General features: G+C 43.3%; 1 protein-coding gene across 1 annotated transcript; it reads right to left on the bottom strand.

Moving 5' to 3' along the window:
• Nucleotides 1-1,474: 1,474 nt before the first annotated feature.
• GDF6 (growth differentiation factor 6) lies at nucleotides 1,475-16,887 on the bottom strand. The gene is made up of 2 exons (XM_073550382.1): nucleotides 16,505-16,887; nucleotides 1,475-2,498 (listed from the first exon to the last, which is right to left on the bottom strand). Exons 1-2 carry the CDS (start codon nucleotides 16,797-16,799, stop codon nucleotides 1,624-1,626), a joined length of 1,170 nt encoding a protein of 389 aa, XP_073406483.1. The 5' UTR covers nucleotides 16,800-16,887; the 3' UTR covers nucleotides 1,475-1,623.
• Between the last annotated feature and the right edge of the window lie 2,318 nt (nucleotides 16,888-19,205).

Below are 19,205 nucleotides of genomic sequence, written 5' to 3' on the forward strand. Positions count from 1 at the left end.
AATATAATACAGGCTGACCTTTTATTATCATTTAGTATCCGAATCTAGTTAATTATCCTATTCTACGACCAGTGTCCATGCTGTGTACTGTGCATACAATGAAGATCCGCTCCTGTCCAGGCTCATACATTGTGGGATTCTCATGGCTCCTATTACACTACATAGGAAATAAGCCACACATGCCCCATAGATCATATAGGAGCAGGTTACTGATGCCGCACAGCATGGAGGACACTGCTCTATACACTGCAATGTATCAGCCCTAAAATGTGAAATATTATAGGCTGAGGTTATCCCTGTAACAGATCACTTTTTACTTGTTAGTTGCCTCTTAGGACTGAACTCCAGAACTCATGATTATAAAATTAGGTAATTGCAATAATGTAATTAGGTGATCATCACATTAAATAAAAGTGCAAAATCACAAATAATGTTTTGTATGAAAGCAATATTTATACTGCAAAAAAAAAATCTACCAATGTTGGATATTTTGCATCCACATAGGGTAAAGTCAGATGCCAGCTTCTGTGGATTTTATGCAATGTAATGATAATATTGTGATTGTTGTGATGTCTCTAAATCACTAAAATAAAACTGCATGGTGTTTTATGTAATGAATGTGAAGCCTGTTATATAAGCAGAGCTGATAAAATCCATTACTTCGTTGGATTTTTCATTGACCACCTTCCATCCTCTCTCATCACCTTCACCTCTCTCTTTCTTTAGGGTTTTTTTTTTGTTCTTTTCTTTGGGTGTTGTTATTGTGCAATGTTATTGGAGCAATTCAGATAGCTCAAGGTGATAAGACAGGTAGTTAAAGTTTTGTTTTTTTCCCTCTTTTAATTTTATGAGCCTCCTACTTCTATTACTCTTCGCATGCCAGCCCATGAAAAGAACAGACTATTGCTTTCCTGTAATCTTAAATGGACTCAGTTTGAACAGGTGCCTGTCACAGCAACTTGTGTACACTCCAAAAACCAACAGCAACATAATCCCCTGCTATCCAGACATGACTCCCCCCCTCCATTGGGTCTGGATGGCGCTAGTTCCATCAGATTTGAAGCAAAAAAAAAAAAGGAGGGGGAAGGGGGTTAACAAAGTGCCACCATAATACACCCTTCCTCCACCACCTCCTCCTCTTGTGCAGTCTCCTCATCACCAGCTATGGAACTTTTGTACATGAATCTGGATTTGAGCTCTAACCACACAAGTTATACTGTAGGCACTGGCCAAGTTCTTTTCTGTTTGATGTCAAAAATGCTTCCTCTGTCCAATCCAATCCAATGTAGAGGGTCCACCTACTACCACAATCATTTCAGTGGAACTCTAAAGATATCACCCACCATAAGATGAATGGAGTTTTTACTGCTGACCCAGTTGGCACATTGGTATGGCTTTGCTTCTAATTTGTCCACATAAAGCCATCGCTGATCTGCACCTGTTTTGTGTTTTTTTTTTAGGGGGGGGGGGGTGGTGGTGCAAGAATAAAGGTTGCACCAGACACTGGAAACCACAAGTAGTATAGACAGAACTCCGACCTGGGCCAACCCTTGCTTGTCCATGAGTTTTCTTTATCTCCCTTCATATCAGCTTTGATGATACTGAGAACATCCAAAGCAACTGCTACCTGCAGCCACAAGACTCTACCACCATGTCTTCATACTGTTTGTACACCACATTATTACCTGCATCAATGTACAAAATACTGATAGGAGTCAATTTTGTTGGGACACAACAGCTTGGAGGAGTAGACCCTGGATCCATAGAGTTCATCAAGGTCTGGATAATGGCATGATTGGTTGGCTCCAGATGAGACCTCAGAGGGAAGTCACATACTCCTTCACAATGATAGGCTTCATATTCTAAGGGAGCAATTATCCAGTCATCCCAGCCTAGCTCCTTAAAGTTCACATGAAGAGGCTTTTTGCTGCACCTTAGACGTGACTTCCTACCATGCCGCTTCCCATGTCGACTATTAAACGTTGTCCTTCTCTTTCTCTTAGTTTTAAATTGTAACCTGGCTTCTTTCTCCAGGCCTTTGGCTGAGTGAACCTGTTCCTTCAACTCATTGTAGAGGTTCTTCTTCTTAGATTTGGTAAAAGCCACTAGGAGGGCCTTCTCCTGTTGAGATTTGGGTTTCCTGGACAAGCCTAGACTTCTTAGACTCACCTCCAAACCAGATGTGGCCGAGGTGGCTCTTAACTCCAAGCAAACTTGCTTTCTGAGCTTACCCACAGCATTCAGACTTTTCCATACATCAAAAACTTCCCATCCTGGCACTATAGTGTCCCTCAGGTCCAGAGTCCTTGAATCCAGCAGAGTCTGGGACGTGCAGGATGACACCTGCAGGTGGTACAACCCCGAAGGGGCTTTCGAGAACTCCATAGGAGAATTCCTAAAGATCCTCAGCTCAGCTCCCACCAGCTCCTCTTTGTCAGACAGGGTGGACACATCAAACAAATACCTCTGTCTTCTAGAAGGAGCGTGAGCGAGATCGTCTGCAAGATAAAAGAAAAATTGCTGTCAATTCCACTTATACTGTAGCAGACTGGAAACTATCCTGTCTACCTGATGTGAAGGAGGAGAACTGCAGATCACACAGTCCTCTAATCTTGCTACAATATGCTATTTAATATATATATGTGTGCAGCTGTGTATATTTGCGTGTATATATATATATATATATATATGTGTGTGTGTATTTATGTATATATGTGTATATATATGTGTGTGTGTATATGTGTGTATATATATATATATGTATGTGTATTTATGCATGTATGTGTATATATCTGTGTGTGTGTGTATATATATATTTCTGTATATATGTGTGTTTATTTATGTATGTGAATATTTGTGTGTATATATGTATACATATGTTTGTGTGTTTATGTGTGTATATATGTGTGTTTATGTATATACGTGTGTGTTTATGTGTATTTATGTATGCTTATATATATGTGTGTGTGTGTGTGTATATACTGCTCAAAAAATTAATGGGAACACTAAACAATACAATGTATTGTTCAGTGTTCCCTTTATTTTTTTAGCAGTATATATATATTAGTACATTTGGGACGTTCTTGTTTATTATAACTATTTACCTTTACACATTCCATATAACTCTGTTTATTCAATGTATAACTGCGAATATTTAACATTTGCAGAACAACAACAAAAACAGGAAAACCAAAATGGACAAAAAAAGCCACAAAAATAAATATTTTCTTATTAACTGACAATAAAAATGGCTTCATTTTTTGTACTTCAACACAAACCAGTTCATGCTGGTAGTTGTAGTCCGGCAGAGCTGTATGAAACCTGACTACTAAAGGCTGACGAGCAAGTCCTCCGCAGGCTGCGCCATAAACCCTGCGCTAGCTCTTCACCTTTAGGGACTTTGTCAGCCTCTTATCAGAGGACACATTCCCTTTGTGTCATTAAATATTTAGGGCAAATAAAATGGACTCTGCCTTGTGGCCAGAGAGCTGCTCGGTCGCACACACTATTCCCAATGGGGGGCAATGGAGGGGGTCTATAGGAGGGGGGGTCTCCCAGTACTGAGAGGTATATATCCCCAGATATACAAGTGACAGCAAAGTGAAGTATATACCAGCAGCAGAATCCTCACAGAGTCCGAGTCTATGGAAGATGAGACAGCGAACACTGAGCACAATCCTGCATCCAAGAATCTGGCAAAGTCCACAGGATGTCAGCTAAGATTAATGCACAGAAGAAAACTGAGATTCAACCAGTCCTGGAGTAATAGCAGCAGCAGCAGTGTCCTCTGGTAGACAAAGGGTTAAGAGAAGCTTGCATGTAATGTCACCATAGAGAGTAATGGATTACAGGAGTGAGATGGGGAAATGACCATGTAGGAAAAATAACATTCCTTACATACATATACACACACACATATATTCCAAATATATAAATATATATATATATTGCTCAAAAAAATAAAGGGAACACTAAACAATACAATGCATTATTTATTTTTTTAGCAGTATATATATATACATAGTAAGTGGTTGTCTAGGGTGCTAAACAGAATTGTTTATTACTTATATTTTTTATAATAATTAATGTTGTGTGATAATATACTGTAATAATTGTGCTGTAGTAGTATAAGTGCTTAATAAATAGATAATTATTAATGATCTTATATATGAACATGTAATATAATTTTGTATTGGGAGTAATACTAATATTCAAACGATAATAATAATTATCATCGCTGGCATTGATGATGATTATAAATCAATATTGTAACAATATTCATACTTTGCATTCATAATTCGATCTGGAAACATTATTATTATTGATTGTAATAATGATAACAGGAATTAAATTAGTAATCATAATGAGAGTGAGAATAATGACAGCAATTTTAATGACTCTAGGTTAATTTATAATTGTTATTGCTGTTATTACTGTTAATAATTGTTTTATATTGTATTATTTTTATTTATTTTAATAATAATAAAACATTGATTATTATTATTATTATCGTTAATACATTTTATTATTTGCATACTTATTCTGGTTATTTTCATTTACTTTTAATACTGTTTTTATTATTAATCCTGCCAGCTTTTCAGTTTATTGGCTTGTGTTATACCCAAAGAGCAATATAGCATTTCAGACTGTACATGGATTGTAACAAGTGATTCCAAAGCACGTGACAAAAAAAAAAGCTAAAATTTCAATTAAAAAATGAAGGAAAAAAAAACCTTGGCAAATATTCACCTCTTTTACTTCTGTTCCCCTAGTTCTCCTTAAATTTACGTGTATTCAATGTAAACTAAGATCTTGAAAAGAAAAAAAACTGTAAAAATTTTTCGAGAGGGAAATCATAAAAGAAACTTTACAGTTTTTTATTGCTTTGACCTATTTTTGCTACAGGAAACTCTTAATAAACTGTCACGCTTGAATAATTGTATTTAAAAGTTTTTTTAATTATGTACAATAGACAGTGAGGAATCTCAAGGTCAAATCATAAATGAAATACATAAAAATATACATAGGAATGGAAAAAAAGAATAATAGCATAAATGAATAGAATAGTAAATAAAAAAATAAAAACAAATAAATAAATCTATTAACACACGTCTAAATAAATAGCAAAGAAGTAAGAGACAAAGCAAAAAAAAAGCTACAAAATTATATTTTAACTTGAAATAAAAGTCATTTTTAGACAAAATGTTGTACAACTGCATCCAGATGCAAAGTGTTTCACCAGCCTCATCAAAATGCTCAATGTACCAATATTTGTAAAAGAGAGAGAATTTGTATTCTGTTCCTTCATAGTCATTCTGCAGAATTGGCTGAATATTGTGTTAGTCGGGGCAGCATGCTGAGCTTTGTAGTTCCATCTGCTATAGTGGCACAAATTAAGAGCATATATTGCCTCTGCTACAAAAAAAAATAAATTAAATAAAACGATGATGATAATAAGAAGAAGAATGTATTAATATTGATTATAAAATGTTGTTATTGTTGTTCTTCTTCTTATTATTTATTTTATTATTATTTAATTATTGCCATTATAATTTAATTTGGATTATTATTATTAGTAGTAGTAGTAGTAGTAGTAGCATCATCACCATTATATTTTTTCCATACTATTATTATTCTATTTCATTTTTTACATAATTTTATTATTGTTTGCTATTAACAATAATACTTTTGTGTTCTATGTTATTACTATAACTATTATTATTATTATTAATAATTATAATTATCATTATTAGTGGAAGTAGTTGGAGTAGTAGTAGCAGCAGAAATAGTATCATCACCTTTATATTCTTTCTGTATTATTATTATTTGATTTTTTGTTTATCAATATAATTTTAACGTTTGAGTTATTACAATAATTTGTTTTGGTTTTTCTATCGTTACAAAAAATATTTAATTATTATGTATTATTATTGCTACCATGTATTATTATTAATTATTATTATTAATATTGTCATATATTATTATTTTACTATTATTATTATTATGTATTACTATTAGTTATTACTATGAATTATTATTGATTAGTATTTATTATTGTTGTCGTTTATTATTATTTATTATTATTTTACTATTATTATTATTTACCTCTTGTCCCAAAGGCACAATAATGACAGCTAAATTGCCAGCTACAGGTGCCAAATGGCCCCATCTGTCTGGCCTGTCTGTGCCTGTTGATGAGGGTGTTGTGCAGCCCTGAGGTTTCCTGCAGCAGTTGATGATGGTAGGGAGCAGCCCTTGTCCTGGGAGCAGCTCATCACTGGAGCCTTTCTTGTCCCTACAATGCCAGTAATCATGCCTGTGATCTGTGCCCCCAGTAACAGGCGACTTCTCTGCATCATATCACGAGAAAAAGGAACAACTGCATCTGTAATGTCCCGTCTGTCCGTCTGTGGCCGCAGCCCGATCACAGGAGTCAGCACTTGTGCACCTGCAGGACGAGAGGAGACCCAGGAGGAGAGGAGACCCAGGGGGAGACGAGACCCAGGAGGAGCAGAGACCCAGGAGCAGAGGAGACCCAGGAGGAGGAGAGGAGACCCAGGGGGAGACGAGACCCAGGAGCAGAGGAGACCCAGGGGGAGACGAGACCCAGGGGGAGAGGAGACCCAGGAGGAGGAGAGGAGACCCAGGAGGAGGAGAGGAGACCCAGGAGGAGGAGAGGAGACCCAGGAGGAGGAGAGGAGACCCAGGAGGAGGAGAGGAGACCCAGGAGGAGGAGAGGAGACCCAGGAGGAGGAGAGGAGACCCAGGAGGAGGAGAGGAGACCCAGGAGGAGCAGAGGAGACCCAGGAGGAGGAGAGGAGACCCAGGAGGAGGAGAGGAGACCCAGGAGGAGGAGAGGAGACCCAGGAGGAGGAGAGGAGACCCAGGAGGAGGAGAGGAGACCCAGGAGGAGCAGAGGAGACCCAGGAGGAGCAGAGGAGACCCAGGAGGAGGAGAGGAGACCCAGGAGGAGGAGAGGAGACCCAGGAGGAGGAGAGGAGACCCAGGGGGAGACAAGACCCAGGGAGTGACGAGACCCAGGGGGAGACGATACACAGGAGGAGCAGAGACCAAGGATGAGAGGAGACCAATGATGAGAGGAGACCCAGGAGGAGAGGAGACCAAGGATGAGAGGAGACCCAGGAGGAGAGGAGACCAAGGATGAGAGGAGACCCAGGAGGAGAGAAGATCCAGGATTGCTCCTCACTGCCTCCTTCCCTCTACGCCGGGCATGGCAGAAGGAAGCTCGCGTTGTGTCAGGCTTCTCCAGCTAAGAAAACCTTGGAGACAATGATAGGAGACGAGAAATGTTCCCTAAACGTGATCATCATTGGAGGCTCAATAATCCCCAGTGATCACAGAACCTGTAAGCATGTTATTATTACCAAACCGCTGCACGACCAGCTCTACCCTCCTCTACTGTATCCTCACCCATCCCTTGTAGCGGGCAGGGTCCTCTCTCCTCCTGTACCAGTTATGACTTGTATTGTTTAACATTATTGTACTTGTTTTTATTATGTATACTCCTCCTCACATGTAAAGCGCCATGGAATAAATGGCGCTATAACAATAAATAATAATATGCTGCAAGGTTTCATATCTCCAATATGGCATGGATACTCTGTATTCTGATCAGATTCTTATCATTGCTGCCCATTATACCATTATACAGCTCACCGTGTGTTATTAGGATCCGAGTGATATCAGTCCAGCTGCTGTCTGTCTAGCGACTTATGGAGTCTATGTAACCATTTATTTCATTCATTATTTGTCTATTTTCTATCTATCCATCCGATCACATATCTATCTATCTAACTTAAATCTAACTATCCATATATGGTTATATTTACAGTCTATTTAAACGTTATATATCCTTATCCTACCTTTATAAATTCTATATGACAAATATTTAGCACATGTCCCAATACATACGAAATATTTATGTTCCACCTATGTATCTAAAAATCGATCTAATATCTATATCATTTTACTCATAGTGTATTTAAACTTTATATCATTTATCCTATATTTATGACACATGTATCTATTATCTATCTATCTCATACCTAACAATCTAATATATGTTTATCTATCGATCTAATATCTACCTATATCTATCTGTGCATTTATCTATCTATCCCACATCGATCATTTATCCAATATTGTAATGCTGTCCTGTGATTACTGTTTCCTGTATGGAGGCTGCTGGATGTGGTGGATGGAGGCTGCTGGATGTGGTGGATGGAGGCTGCTGGGATGTGGTGGATGAAGGCTGCTGGATGTGGTGGATGGAGGCTGCAGGGATGTGTATATGGAGGTTGTAGGGATGTGGTGGATGGAGGCTGCTGGATGTGGTGGATGGAGGCTGCAGGGATGTGTATATGGAGGTTGTAGGGATGTGGTGGATGGAGGCTGATGGATGTGGTGGATGGAGGCTGCTGGATGTGGTGGATGGAGGCTGCTGGATGTGGTGGATGGAGGCTGCAGGGATGTGGTGGAGGAAGGCTGCAGGGATGTGCAGATGGAGGCTGCAGGGATGTGGTGGATGGAGGTTGCAGGGATGTGCAGATGGAGGCTGCAGTGATTTGGTGGATGGAGGTTGCAGGGATGTGGTGGATGGAGGCTGCAGGGATGTGGTAGATGGAGGCTGCAGGGATTTGGTGGATGGAGGTTGCAGGGATGTGCTGGATGGAGGCTGCAGGGATGTGGTGGAGGAAGGCTGCAGGGATGTGGTGGATGGAGGCTGTAGGGATGTGGTGGATGGAGGCTGCAGGGATGTGCAGATGGAGGCTGCAGGGATGTCGTGGATGGAGGCTGCAGGGATGTGGTGGATGGAGGCTGCAGGGATGTGGTGGATGGAGGCTGCAGGGATGTGGTGGATGGAAGCTGCAGGGATGTGGTGGAGGAAGGCTGCAGGGATGTGTAGATGGAGGCTGTAGGGATGTGGTGGATGGAGGCTGCAGGGATGTGCAGATGGAGGCTGTAGGGATGTGGTGGATGGAGGCTGCAGGGATGTGCAGATGGAGGCTGCAGGGATGTGCAGATGGAGGCTGCAGGGATGTGGTGGATGGAGGCTGCAGGGATGTGGTGGATGGAGGCTGCAGGGATGTTCAGATGGAGGCTGCAGGGATGTTCAGATGGAGGCTGCAGGGATGTGGTGGAGGAAGGCTGTAGGGATGTGGTGGAGGAAGGCTGCAGGGATGTGGTGGATGGAGGCTGTAGGGATGTGGTGGATGGAGGCTGCAGGGATGTGCAGATGGAGGCTGCAGGGATGTGCAGATGGAGGCTGCAGGGATGTGTAGATGGAGGATGCAGGGATGTGTAGATGGAGGCTGTAGGGATGTGGTGGATGGAGGCTGCAGACATGTGGTGGAGGAAGGCTGCAGGGATGTGCAGATGGAGGCTGCAGGGATGTGCAGATGGAGGCTGCAGGGATGTGTAGATGGAGGCTGCAGGGATGTGGTGGAGGAAGGCTGCAGGGATGTGGAGGATGGAGGCTGCAGGGATGTGGTGGATGGAGGCTGCAGGGATGTGGTGGAGGAAGGCTGCAGGGATGTGGAGGATGGAGGCTGCAGGGATGTGGTGGATGGAGGCTGCAGGGATGTGGTGGAGGAAGGCTGCAGGGATGTGGTGGATGGAGGTTGCAGGGATGTGCAGATGGAGGCTGCAGGGATGTGGTGGATGGAGGCTGCAGGGGTGTGTAGATGGAGGCTGCAGGGATGTGGTGGATGGAGGTTGCAGGGATGTGCAGATGGAGGTTGCAGGGATGTGGAGGATGGTGGCTGCAGAGATGTGGTGGATGGAGGCTACAGGGTTGTGTAGATGGAGGCTGCAGGGATGTGCAGATGGAGGTTGCAGGGATGTGCAGATGGAGGTTGCAGGGATGTGGAGGATGGTGGCTGCAGAGATGTGGTGGATGGAGGCTACAGGGTTGTGTAGATGGAGGCTGCAGGGATGTGCAGATGGAGGTTGCAGGGATGTGCAGATGGAGGCTGCAGGGATGTGGTGGATGGAGGCTGCAGGGATGTGCAGATGGAGGCTGCAGGGATGTGGTGGATGGAGGTTGCAGGGATGTGCAGATGGAGGTTGCAGGGATGTGGAGGATGGTGGCTGCAGAGATGTGGTGGATGGAGGCTACAGGGTTGTGTAGATGGAGGCTGCAGGGATGTGCAGATGGAGGTTGCAGGGATGTGCAGATGGAGGCTGCAGGGATGTGGTGGATGGAGGCTGCAGGGATGTGCAGATGGAGGCTGCAGGGATGTGGTGGATGGAGGTTGCAGGGATGTGGTGGATGGAGGCTGCAGGGATGTGGTGGATGGAGGTTGCAGGGATGTGGTGGATGGAGGTTGCAGGGATGTGGTGGATGGAGGTTGCAGGGATGTGGTGGATGGAGGTTGCAGGGATGTGGTGGATGGAGGCTGCAGGGATGTGGAGGATGGAGGCTGCAGGGATGTGGAGGATGGAGGCTGCAGGGATGTGGAGGATGGAGGCTGCAGGGATGTGGTGGATGGAGGCTGCAGGGATGTGGTGGATGGAGGTTGCAGGGATGTGGTGGATGGAGGTTGCAGGGATGTGGAGGATGGAGGCTGCAGGGATGTGGTGGATGGAGGCTGCAGGGATGTGGAGGATGGAAGCTGCAGGGATGTGGAGGATGGAGGCTGCAGGGATGTGGAGGATGGAGGCTGCAGGGATGTGGTGGAGGAAGGCTGCAGGGATGTGGAGGATGGAAGCTGCAGGGATGTGGAGGATGGAGGCTGCAGGGATGTGGAGGATGGAGGCTGCAGGGATGTGGAGGATGGAGGCTGCAGGGATGTGGAGGATGGAGGCTGCAGGGATGTGGTGGATGGAGGCTGCAGGGATGTGGTGGATGGAGGTTGCAGGGATGTGGTGGATGGAGGTTGCAGGGATGTGGAGGATGGAGGCTGCAGGGATGTGGTGGATGGAGGCTGCAGGGATGTGGAGGATGGAAGCTGCAGGGATGTGGAGGATGGAGGCTGCAGGGATGTGGAGGATGGAGGCTGCAGGGATGTGGTGGAGGAAGGCTGCAGGGATGTGGAGGATGGAGGCTGCAGGATTGAGGCTGCAGGGATGTGGAGGATGGTGGCTGCAGAGATGTGGTGGATGGAGGCTACAGGGTTGTGTAGATGGAGGCTGCAGTCACACCAAGTCCTGGGCTTTCTGCCAACTCATCAGTGTTCAAATCTTAAACTCACATTATTCCAAAACCGCAGTGTGAGGATGTGCCAAGAGAGGAAGCTGCTGCCGACCACATGTAAGGACCCTGGGCAGGAGCGCTGCTGCTCACAGACCATGGGAACCTTCCTGTCCTGCAGGGAGACCAGGGCGAGACTCATTAACCACCACAAGGAATCCGTGCGACCACCATCTCCATCAGGGGGTCTATCAGGATAATATTTCTCCTGTTCCTACTTCAGAGCATGTAAGGACACTGGAGAGAACCGTGACTGGCCATTAGCTGCTCTGGCACCACAAGTCCCAGGAGACCTAGTCACTCAGGGGTTGTTGCTGAGGGTTCTCAGTGAGAGAAACAACATAGGAATATTGTGGGTATGATACCTTTTAATGGCAATGAAGATGAAGAGCCCTAAGCAGTCCCGAAAGCTTGCCCTGTAACATCATTCACTATTGTTTGTTAGCCATTAAAAGTTGTCACACCCACAAGATTCCTATGTTGTTTCTCTCACTGAGAGCACTTTATACATTTTTTTTCTACTGGCTAACACGGTACCAAACCACTTTTTTCGTTTTGCTGAGGGTTGAAGTAGAATGGCTACAGGCTGACATCACTCTAATCTGGGGTGGGCTTGAAGTTGTAGTGCCCCCTAAGCTCCCTGGTATAAACATGCAGCTTATGTGGAAACCTTGATTTCCTGGGCACATAAACATCCAGGCAATGACCAGCTAATAAACCACAAGGTTTGCACTCTGCAGGGGTGACAGATTTTGGCAACAAGGTTGGAAGAAGTTGGATTTATAGCTGCATAATCCTAAAGTACAGGCTTGGGCAGAGCAGGGGCACTTGGCAGCTCCCAGGAATACGGATGTAGGGTTCAAGACAAAAGCCCTTCACTCCAAGTGTCCATCATCAGTCCTCGCTCACTACAGGGCTGCAGGAGAAAGCAATTACCTGAGGGGCTCTCCTGTACTGCTGTCAGTCACAGCTGTCAGTCACACTTCTAACACTGGTACTGAATGAGTTAATCAAATCTAGGGGCTCGCCCTTGTATATACAGTGCCAATATAGTGTCTTCATATCTATCTATAGATTTTTTTTTCCTTATTATTTTTTATTAATTTCGTTATTTGACTTTTTTTTATTTTGAACTTTAGAACTAAAACTGAAACAGTAAAGTAACAATTTCTATTCTCTCCCTCTTTGTCTCTGTCTCCAATCTAAGCATTAATAAAATGAACTATATAATCTCTAGGATGCACTAATATCTGGGTATCCAGGGCATTACATATATATATAGACATTAAAAGAAACCTTGCATATTTGTCCTCAAGCTGCAGCTCCATGCGAAGGAAACCTCCTGTGTATTCCCCTGCTCCATCCAGTCTGTTCTGCATTAGCCTTTTCTTATAAAGTCTCAAACAAGCTGAATACAAGGTCACCGAATAATTAACAGTAGACTATTCCCCTCTCGCCCATTAAAATAGTTTCCTCGCATATTTCATTTTCTCTCTGCCAACCACAACAATTCTGGGGGCACCACTCCTGTAACGTGCATGGTGCCTCGCTGCCCCTTGTGCACTCCTCCTCGCTGCCCCTTGTGCACTCCTCCTCCGCACATACATACACTGTCACTATATCTAATACAAAGGCATTACAATAATTATTTTTTTTTGTTAGAAAAATATGAAACCTCCCATCTAAAAATCATAAATAATTTTCGGAAAAGTAGCAAGAATAAAAAAAAAAGTAAGTAAAAAAAAAGAGTATTAGTTTCTGGCAAATGAAATAGAAAGTTACAGCTGCTATAGTGCTAATATTGTCACTATCATCATCATCATCATCATCTTCATCAAGGCATTGACTTCAAGAATATCAGGAAAATGCAATGTTTTATCTGTTTATTCCATATATTTAGATGAATTAACTCTAAATAATACTTTTGCAAGCTTTCTCCTGGCAGTCCCTAATTGTCCATTTCTTGCAGAGCAGTCCCATTGCTGGGGGTCCTGGGGCCAGCAAGCACCATCTGCGTTTTAATGAGTTCCTCCATGTGCCAACAGTAATTTTCCTACAATAAGCGAAGTCCTGTCTGATCTTGCGACTAGAAACACAAAACTAATGTACAAACATCACTGACCCTTCCCTTCTTTTGTCAAGGTTCTTAAAATCACCCAAAAAAAACCCCATGAACACAACATTTTTGTTTGCTTTTTTCCACCCCCTCTAAAATGTGCTCATGAACATCTACACAAAGTCACTTTCACAAAAGTCCAAACCTTGACTATTTGTTTTTAAGAAGTGGATAAATGATCTCTCAAGTTATGAATCCATGAGAAGAATGCTTTCCCATGTGGTCTCATGGATGGTCTGAAGAAGTCCAAGATAGAAAAATGAAATGTGTGGTCAAGGTAAGAGAAGAAGACTTTTCAAAGCTCAGGAGAACCTTAGGAGATACATTGAGGGGTTTTTTTTGTCAATTAGATAACTTTCACATTCAACTGACCCATTTCCATCCATACAGAAAAGAATGTTCTTTCAGGCAGTTAAGTCTTTTATCTCCTCCTGAAAAAAACGAAACATATCTAATTGAGTCATTTTTTTTTGGGAAGCTAATCTGTCTACAAACGGATTGACAGCAACCCTTTCTGTGTGAAGCTCCCATCTAGAGAGGAGGCACCAATTAGCTGGGAGGTAGGAGGACATCACAGGAGCGGAAGTCCTCTTGAAGTTCTTGGGGATGTGCCATAGGCTGGTCCACCCCCCCTTCATTATGGAAGACTAGACAATATTTGATATGTTATGACATGTACACTCAATTAGATCATGAGTTCAAATAGTCCAATCAGTGGCTTGATGCTAAGCAAAACTCAGAAGGTCCAGGACGAGGTCACAGCCTGTGACACATCAAATCAAAATCAAGTTGGAAAGTGAGGCTTTGGCTTAAGGGACCAGTAAGTCCAAAGAGGGGGGAGACTCCTTAAAAGCTAAAGCTGCCATGCAGTGCATGGAATGTCTGGCAATGTGGCTCCTAGGCAACACTGCAACAGTTCTAGAACGTTTCTCAAGGTCTTGAAGGTTCTCTAGCCCATTCCTCCACGAATATTGGCCAAGAGGCTGCAGAAAAGGCTAAGTCAAGATGTGGAGTCCAACATTCCCTTTGATTTCATCCTCATCACTGTAGTCCCTTAGCAAGATAATGGCTGTCAAGATCAGAAAACAAGCCCTATGGGCAAATAGGTTGGAAACTGAGACTAAATAACCAGCTCATATAACTACAAAGAGACCATGGGGCTTTTCAAGGGAGAGTTGTGTCCTAAAATCAACATAAAATATAGTGAGTTAATTTGCTCTCCTGAGCTTTCAGCAGCTAATGAACCCCAGTGACACAGCTCAGCTTGCTGCACCTTCCACAGGCAGGGTGGACAGGGGCAGCTCCCATGGTGGTGGTGGTGAAGGAAGGAAGGGGGGGGTTGTAGGGAGGGGGGGTGAAAGAATTTACAACAGGCTATTAATTAATCAGTCTATAATGAGGTACAAGAAAAAAAAGAAAATACACATAAATCAACCTACAGTATCACATTTTATGGCTGGGATTAGGTTCTAATAAAATGGAATCTCTGGCAGAATTAATTTCTGATACTCTATAAGCCCCCAGACTGCAATACTCAACCACTTTGGGAAGTTAGGTCTCACAAGGGGATGAAAAAAAAAAAATCTGGATGTGGTATAAAGCAACAGCCTGGGGGTGAATGAGAAAAGTGGTGGGATGGGGAGGTTTGTAATTGTGCCCATCCTTAACGTTATGCACCACAGAGGGTTAATCATTCAATCTGCAGCAGCGTGAGCCTGTAGCCACACAAGGCTCTGTGCACACAGTGCAGGCGGGTGCGGTTCTTTATCGGTTATTTGGGAGGGATACAGTGATGCAGCATTGCTTTTTAGGACCGGTCCTGTGGGAGCTGCACTGATAAGAGGCAGGGAGGTTGGTAAATGTTTGTCCTTATTCTGGGAACTGTCTGTTGACTTTAGAGCTGAGGAGATAAAAAGACCTAAAATGGGATAAGATAGAAAAACTGAACAAAGACCCCTGTGCCCCCTCCAAAAAAAGAGAAAACTCATTGTACTGTTATCTGTGCCCGAACTAAAGACATCGGAGGGTTCAACTGTATCACTGAATGTAGGGGCTGATAGAGGGACTGCACTGAATAATGGGTGGATGGGTATAGGGACAGATATATAGGTGATACTATAAGGATGAACGGATGGACGGACGGATGGTGGGAGATACAGGACTTACCGTGCACTTAAAGAGCAATCGGTCTATGGTGTATACATATATACTTTGAGATAAACAGACATGCCTGGCTGGGATTTGTTGTTCCTCTGACAGAAGAGATTCGGAAGTGTAGACGGATATTTCAGATAGGTAGATAGTTATTGGAATAATGCCACATAGAGATGAAAGATAGATGATAGAAGGATAAAGAGGTAGTATCACCTACACAGAAATCATTGATCGATTTGACATGTAAAAAAAGCTAGAAATAGATCATTATATATATATATATATACAGAGAAATGCGAGATCGATAGTAATTTGAAGTGACGGAGATAGTTATGAGAAAGACAGACAAATAGAGATAGGTGTGTATATATATTAGATAGATTTAGGTATATACAAACATGTGACAGCTATATGGACGATAGATATGACATAAGATAGATATGTGATAAGTAGATAGATGATAAATAATAGCTATGTAGATAGATATGGGATAGATAATAGATAATAAATAAATGGCAGATAGATAGTAAAAGATAGATAAATAACAGCTAGATGATAGATAGATAGATAGATAGATAGATAATAGTTAGACAAGTTATAGATAATAGAGATAAATAATAGATAGATATGTGATAGATGAATGAGATATATATGATAGATAAATAGATAGATAATAAATGATAGATGAATAATAGATAAAAAGTAGATAGACATGCTATAGATAATAGAGAGATAAATGATAGATAATAGATAGATATGTGATAGATGAATGATATATATATTAGATAGATAATAGACAGATAGATATGTGATAGATAATAGAGAGATATTAGATAGATAATAGATAGATATGTGATAGATGAATGATATATATATATATTAGATGGATAATAGATAGATAGATAATAGCTGGCAATGCAGTCGCTCTCTGCAGACCCCCGGGCCATCACTGGCCCCTTGCATGCCGCACACTTGCTGCTGCCCTCCGGGCCCCTGATGGCGCCGCTTAGGTGGTCGCTTACCCCAGTATCTGTCCACATAGCTGGTGATGGTGTTGGCAGACTTGGCAGCCTGGAAGAAGCTGGCATTGATCCCCAGTTTTTCCGCTGTAGAGAAAGTCTTGTAAATGGACAGCATGTATTCGTGGGGCACCGGCTGCTCCCGGGCGGCGGAGGATGCTTTGCCCTCCCGGGGCGCTCTCCTCTGTGCCCGCTCTGGCAGGTTGGCAGGGATGGACGCCTGCTGGGCACACGGTAGATCCCAGAGAAAGCAGAAGAGCAGCAGCGCGGCGGGCAGGGAGCCCCCGGGCGTATCCATGGCAGGAGCGGCGGGGCTGCGGCGGAGGTGAGTGACCGAGCACCGAGCTTCTCAGCGAGTCTCACTCGGGCTGTGGTGCGGGGAGGGCGCGGAGCCCGGAGCACGCCCCCTAGTGCACGCCCTGTGCTGGGTGCAGCGCAGCCGGGGGGTCAGGGGAGACATTGTGGGGGCATCAGTGCGCCCTGCTCTCCGCTCCCCCATCATTACACCCTCTACACTGACAGCGTCATCCCTGGAGCCCAGCCCGAGCTGTGGCCGCACTCTGCAGAGCCCGGTCCGGAGCACAGCGCCAGCCTCGCGGTACATGGCATTAACCAGTACGGTCGCGTTCACACAATGCATTTTTTTTTATATTTGCACGCGGAAAAATTGCTGCATTTTTGCCACATTTTAAAAAAAATCCTAAGGAATGCATGAAGTGAGCAGGGCTGTAGCCCAGGGCGCGGCTTGGCTGCTGTTCACACGTTGGGGTCTTGGAGCTTTTATATGATGTGCGTTTTTGAACATTTTGGCAAAACGGTGCGTTCTTGCCGCGACTTCATAAAAAAAAAAAAATGCAAATTGTGAAAGCAGCTTTTTCACTCGTAGATGATTGCCTAGACTGGAAGCGACTGGAGCAAATCCCCAGCAGTGAACGGGGGCCTAACTGCAATAGGTGCAGGGGTCGAAATCGCGCCCAGGCCCTGAACCCTCGGGGTCCCCAGAAGGTCCCATTGGCCATTACTATCCAAGACGTGTCATCACTGGGGGCCACATTGGAGCTTTGCGCCGGGCGCGCAGGATTCACGTTACACCGCGTTTCTGCCTCTGGAGACAAGAATTGTCCCATTCATTAACTGAAAGTAGAGATCATGAGAAAAAACCAAGCATGCTAACAAACCTTTGTATTGATTTATCTCACAGCGCCATTATTTCCCCAGCGCTGTGCAGCCATCATCTGCTCTGTCCCCATTGGGGCTCACAATCTATATTCCCCGTCACTATGTCTTTGGATTTCTATGAATTTGTAAGAATAATAATAAAAAAATTCCTAATTCCTTTATTTGATTGTTTTGCACCCACGGCACCAAATAAATAGCTCCGGGGCAGTCCCTATAGGTAAGGTGGCAGAACGATGGGGATTGTGTTGTGCGTGACCTTGGAAACTCGCAGAACATGTGAGAAGGTAACACATTCTTGTCATTCTGCTTCTGCAGGTCTTATGGAGCCATTCCTATCATTACAAAAGGATCGTGTGGATTGGTGACGGTCAGACCACTGGGATCGCCACCAGTCCAGAGAACAAGGTTTGGGAATGTCCTCCCCCTTTCTTTCATAGTATATAGCACTGTGTACTTACAATTGCTCATTTTGCCTTTCTACCCAGATAATTTTTCTCTTTTCCATTAGGTCTACGACATCATGATTAACAACTGACTGTCTCTAGGTAGAAACAGGAACATTTCTTTCCCTTACATGAGTCATCACTAGAACTACAATTCTACATCTCTGCAAAGTCCGTATAATTGATGCCTTTGCTATTACACACTTGTTTCCATTATACTCATTCATTTTGGATCGCCTCAACCTTTCTTGACTACCAATGAGCAGCTTTTGATTTACAAAGTATATTTAGTCACTCTATATTATTCTGGCATTTGAGCCATATGGGATGGAGCGAGGGGATGTTTGTGTCTCATTATAAAGACTTCTGATCCATTTTGGATTTATTAGTTATTTTTTAGTTTTACTTTTCCTGATGAGTTTAAAGTGTAAAGAAAGAAAGATAATCATGGAATGTTTTGTAAGCCAAAAAGAAACCCAATAAAATAGAAAAGGTTGCAAATGAAACCTATTGTGATTTTTACAATTTTATGTTCAAAATTATTACGTTATTGAATAAATCAAAAGTTCCACAAGTTTATATGATAATTTATATCTCACTTTTTTTCACCATTTTCAGGCATGTCTAGGTCATCAATGAATGAGGACACTCCGAGTAGGGGCTTGCGGTCTTTTTTTGGGCTGATGACGTCAGAGCTATCCTCATCACTCCTTGGTTGGAACCACTATGCCAAGACTGCAGCAGGGGGGATACACAAGGGGCAGACATAATGCCACATCGGCACATGCTCAGGGGAGGTGAGGTTCAGACTCATCACTGCACTTCTCATGTCACTGCACCGACCATGTTGGATTGAAGAAGAGCAGAATGTCTGGAGCAGAGGAAAAGACAGGGAGAGAAGAATAAGAGCCTGCGCACACATTGCAGATTTGTCACATTTTTGTTGCTTTATTTTCTGCTCAGATTTGCCGCAAAACTGGAAGAGTCTCCTGATGCCAGGAAAGTGAATGAGCAGTCTCATGGACATGTTGGCTTGCAGATTTAAATATACAACATGTCAATTTTTTCAGCGTTTTTTCTTC

This window comes from Dendrobates tinctorius, unplaced genomic scaffold (assembly GCF_039654945.1).
Source record: "Dendrobates tinctorius isolate UK_male_01 unplaced genomic scaffold, ASM3965494v1 ptg000165l, whole genome shotgun sequence".
Classification (NCBI taxonomy): Eukaryota; Metazoa; Chordata; class Amphibia; order Anura; family Dendrobatidae; genus Dendrobates; species Dendrobates tinctorius.

What these genes read in the sequence shown, in the direction of transcription:
- GDF6 (XM_073550382.1), bottom strand. Translation starts at nt 16,799, where the DNA reads ATGGATACGCCCGGGGGCTCCCTGCCCGCCGCGCTGCTGCTCTTCTGC. An exon ending in CTATGTGGACAGATACTGGG is followed by an intron (nt 2,499 to 16,504) that starts GTAAGCGACCAC and finishes TTTATCTTGCAG; the next exon opens with ACGATCTCGCTCACGCTCCT.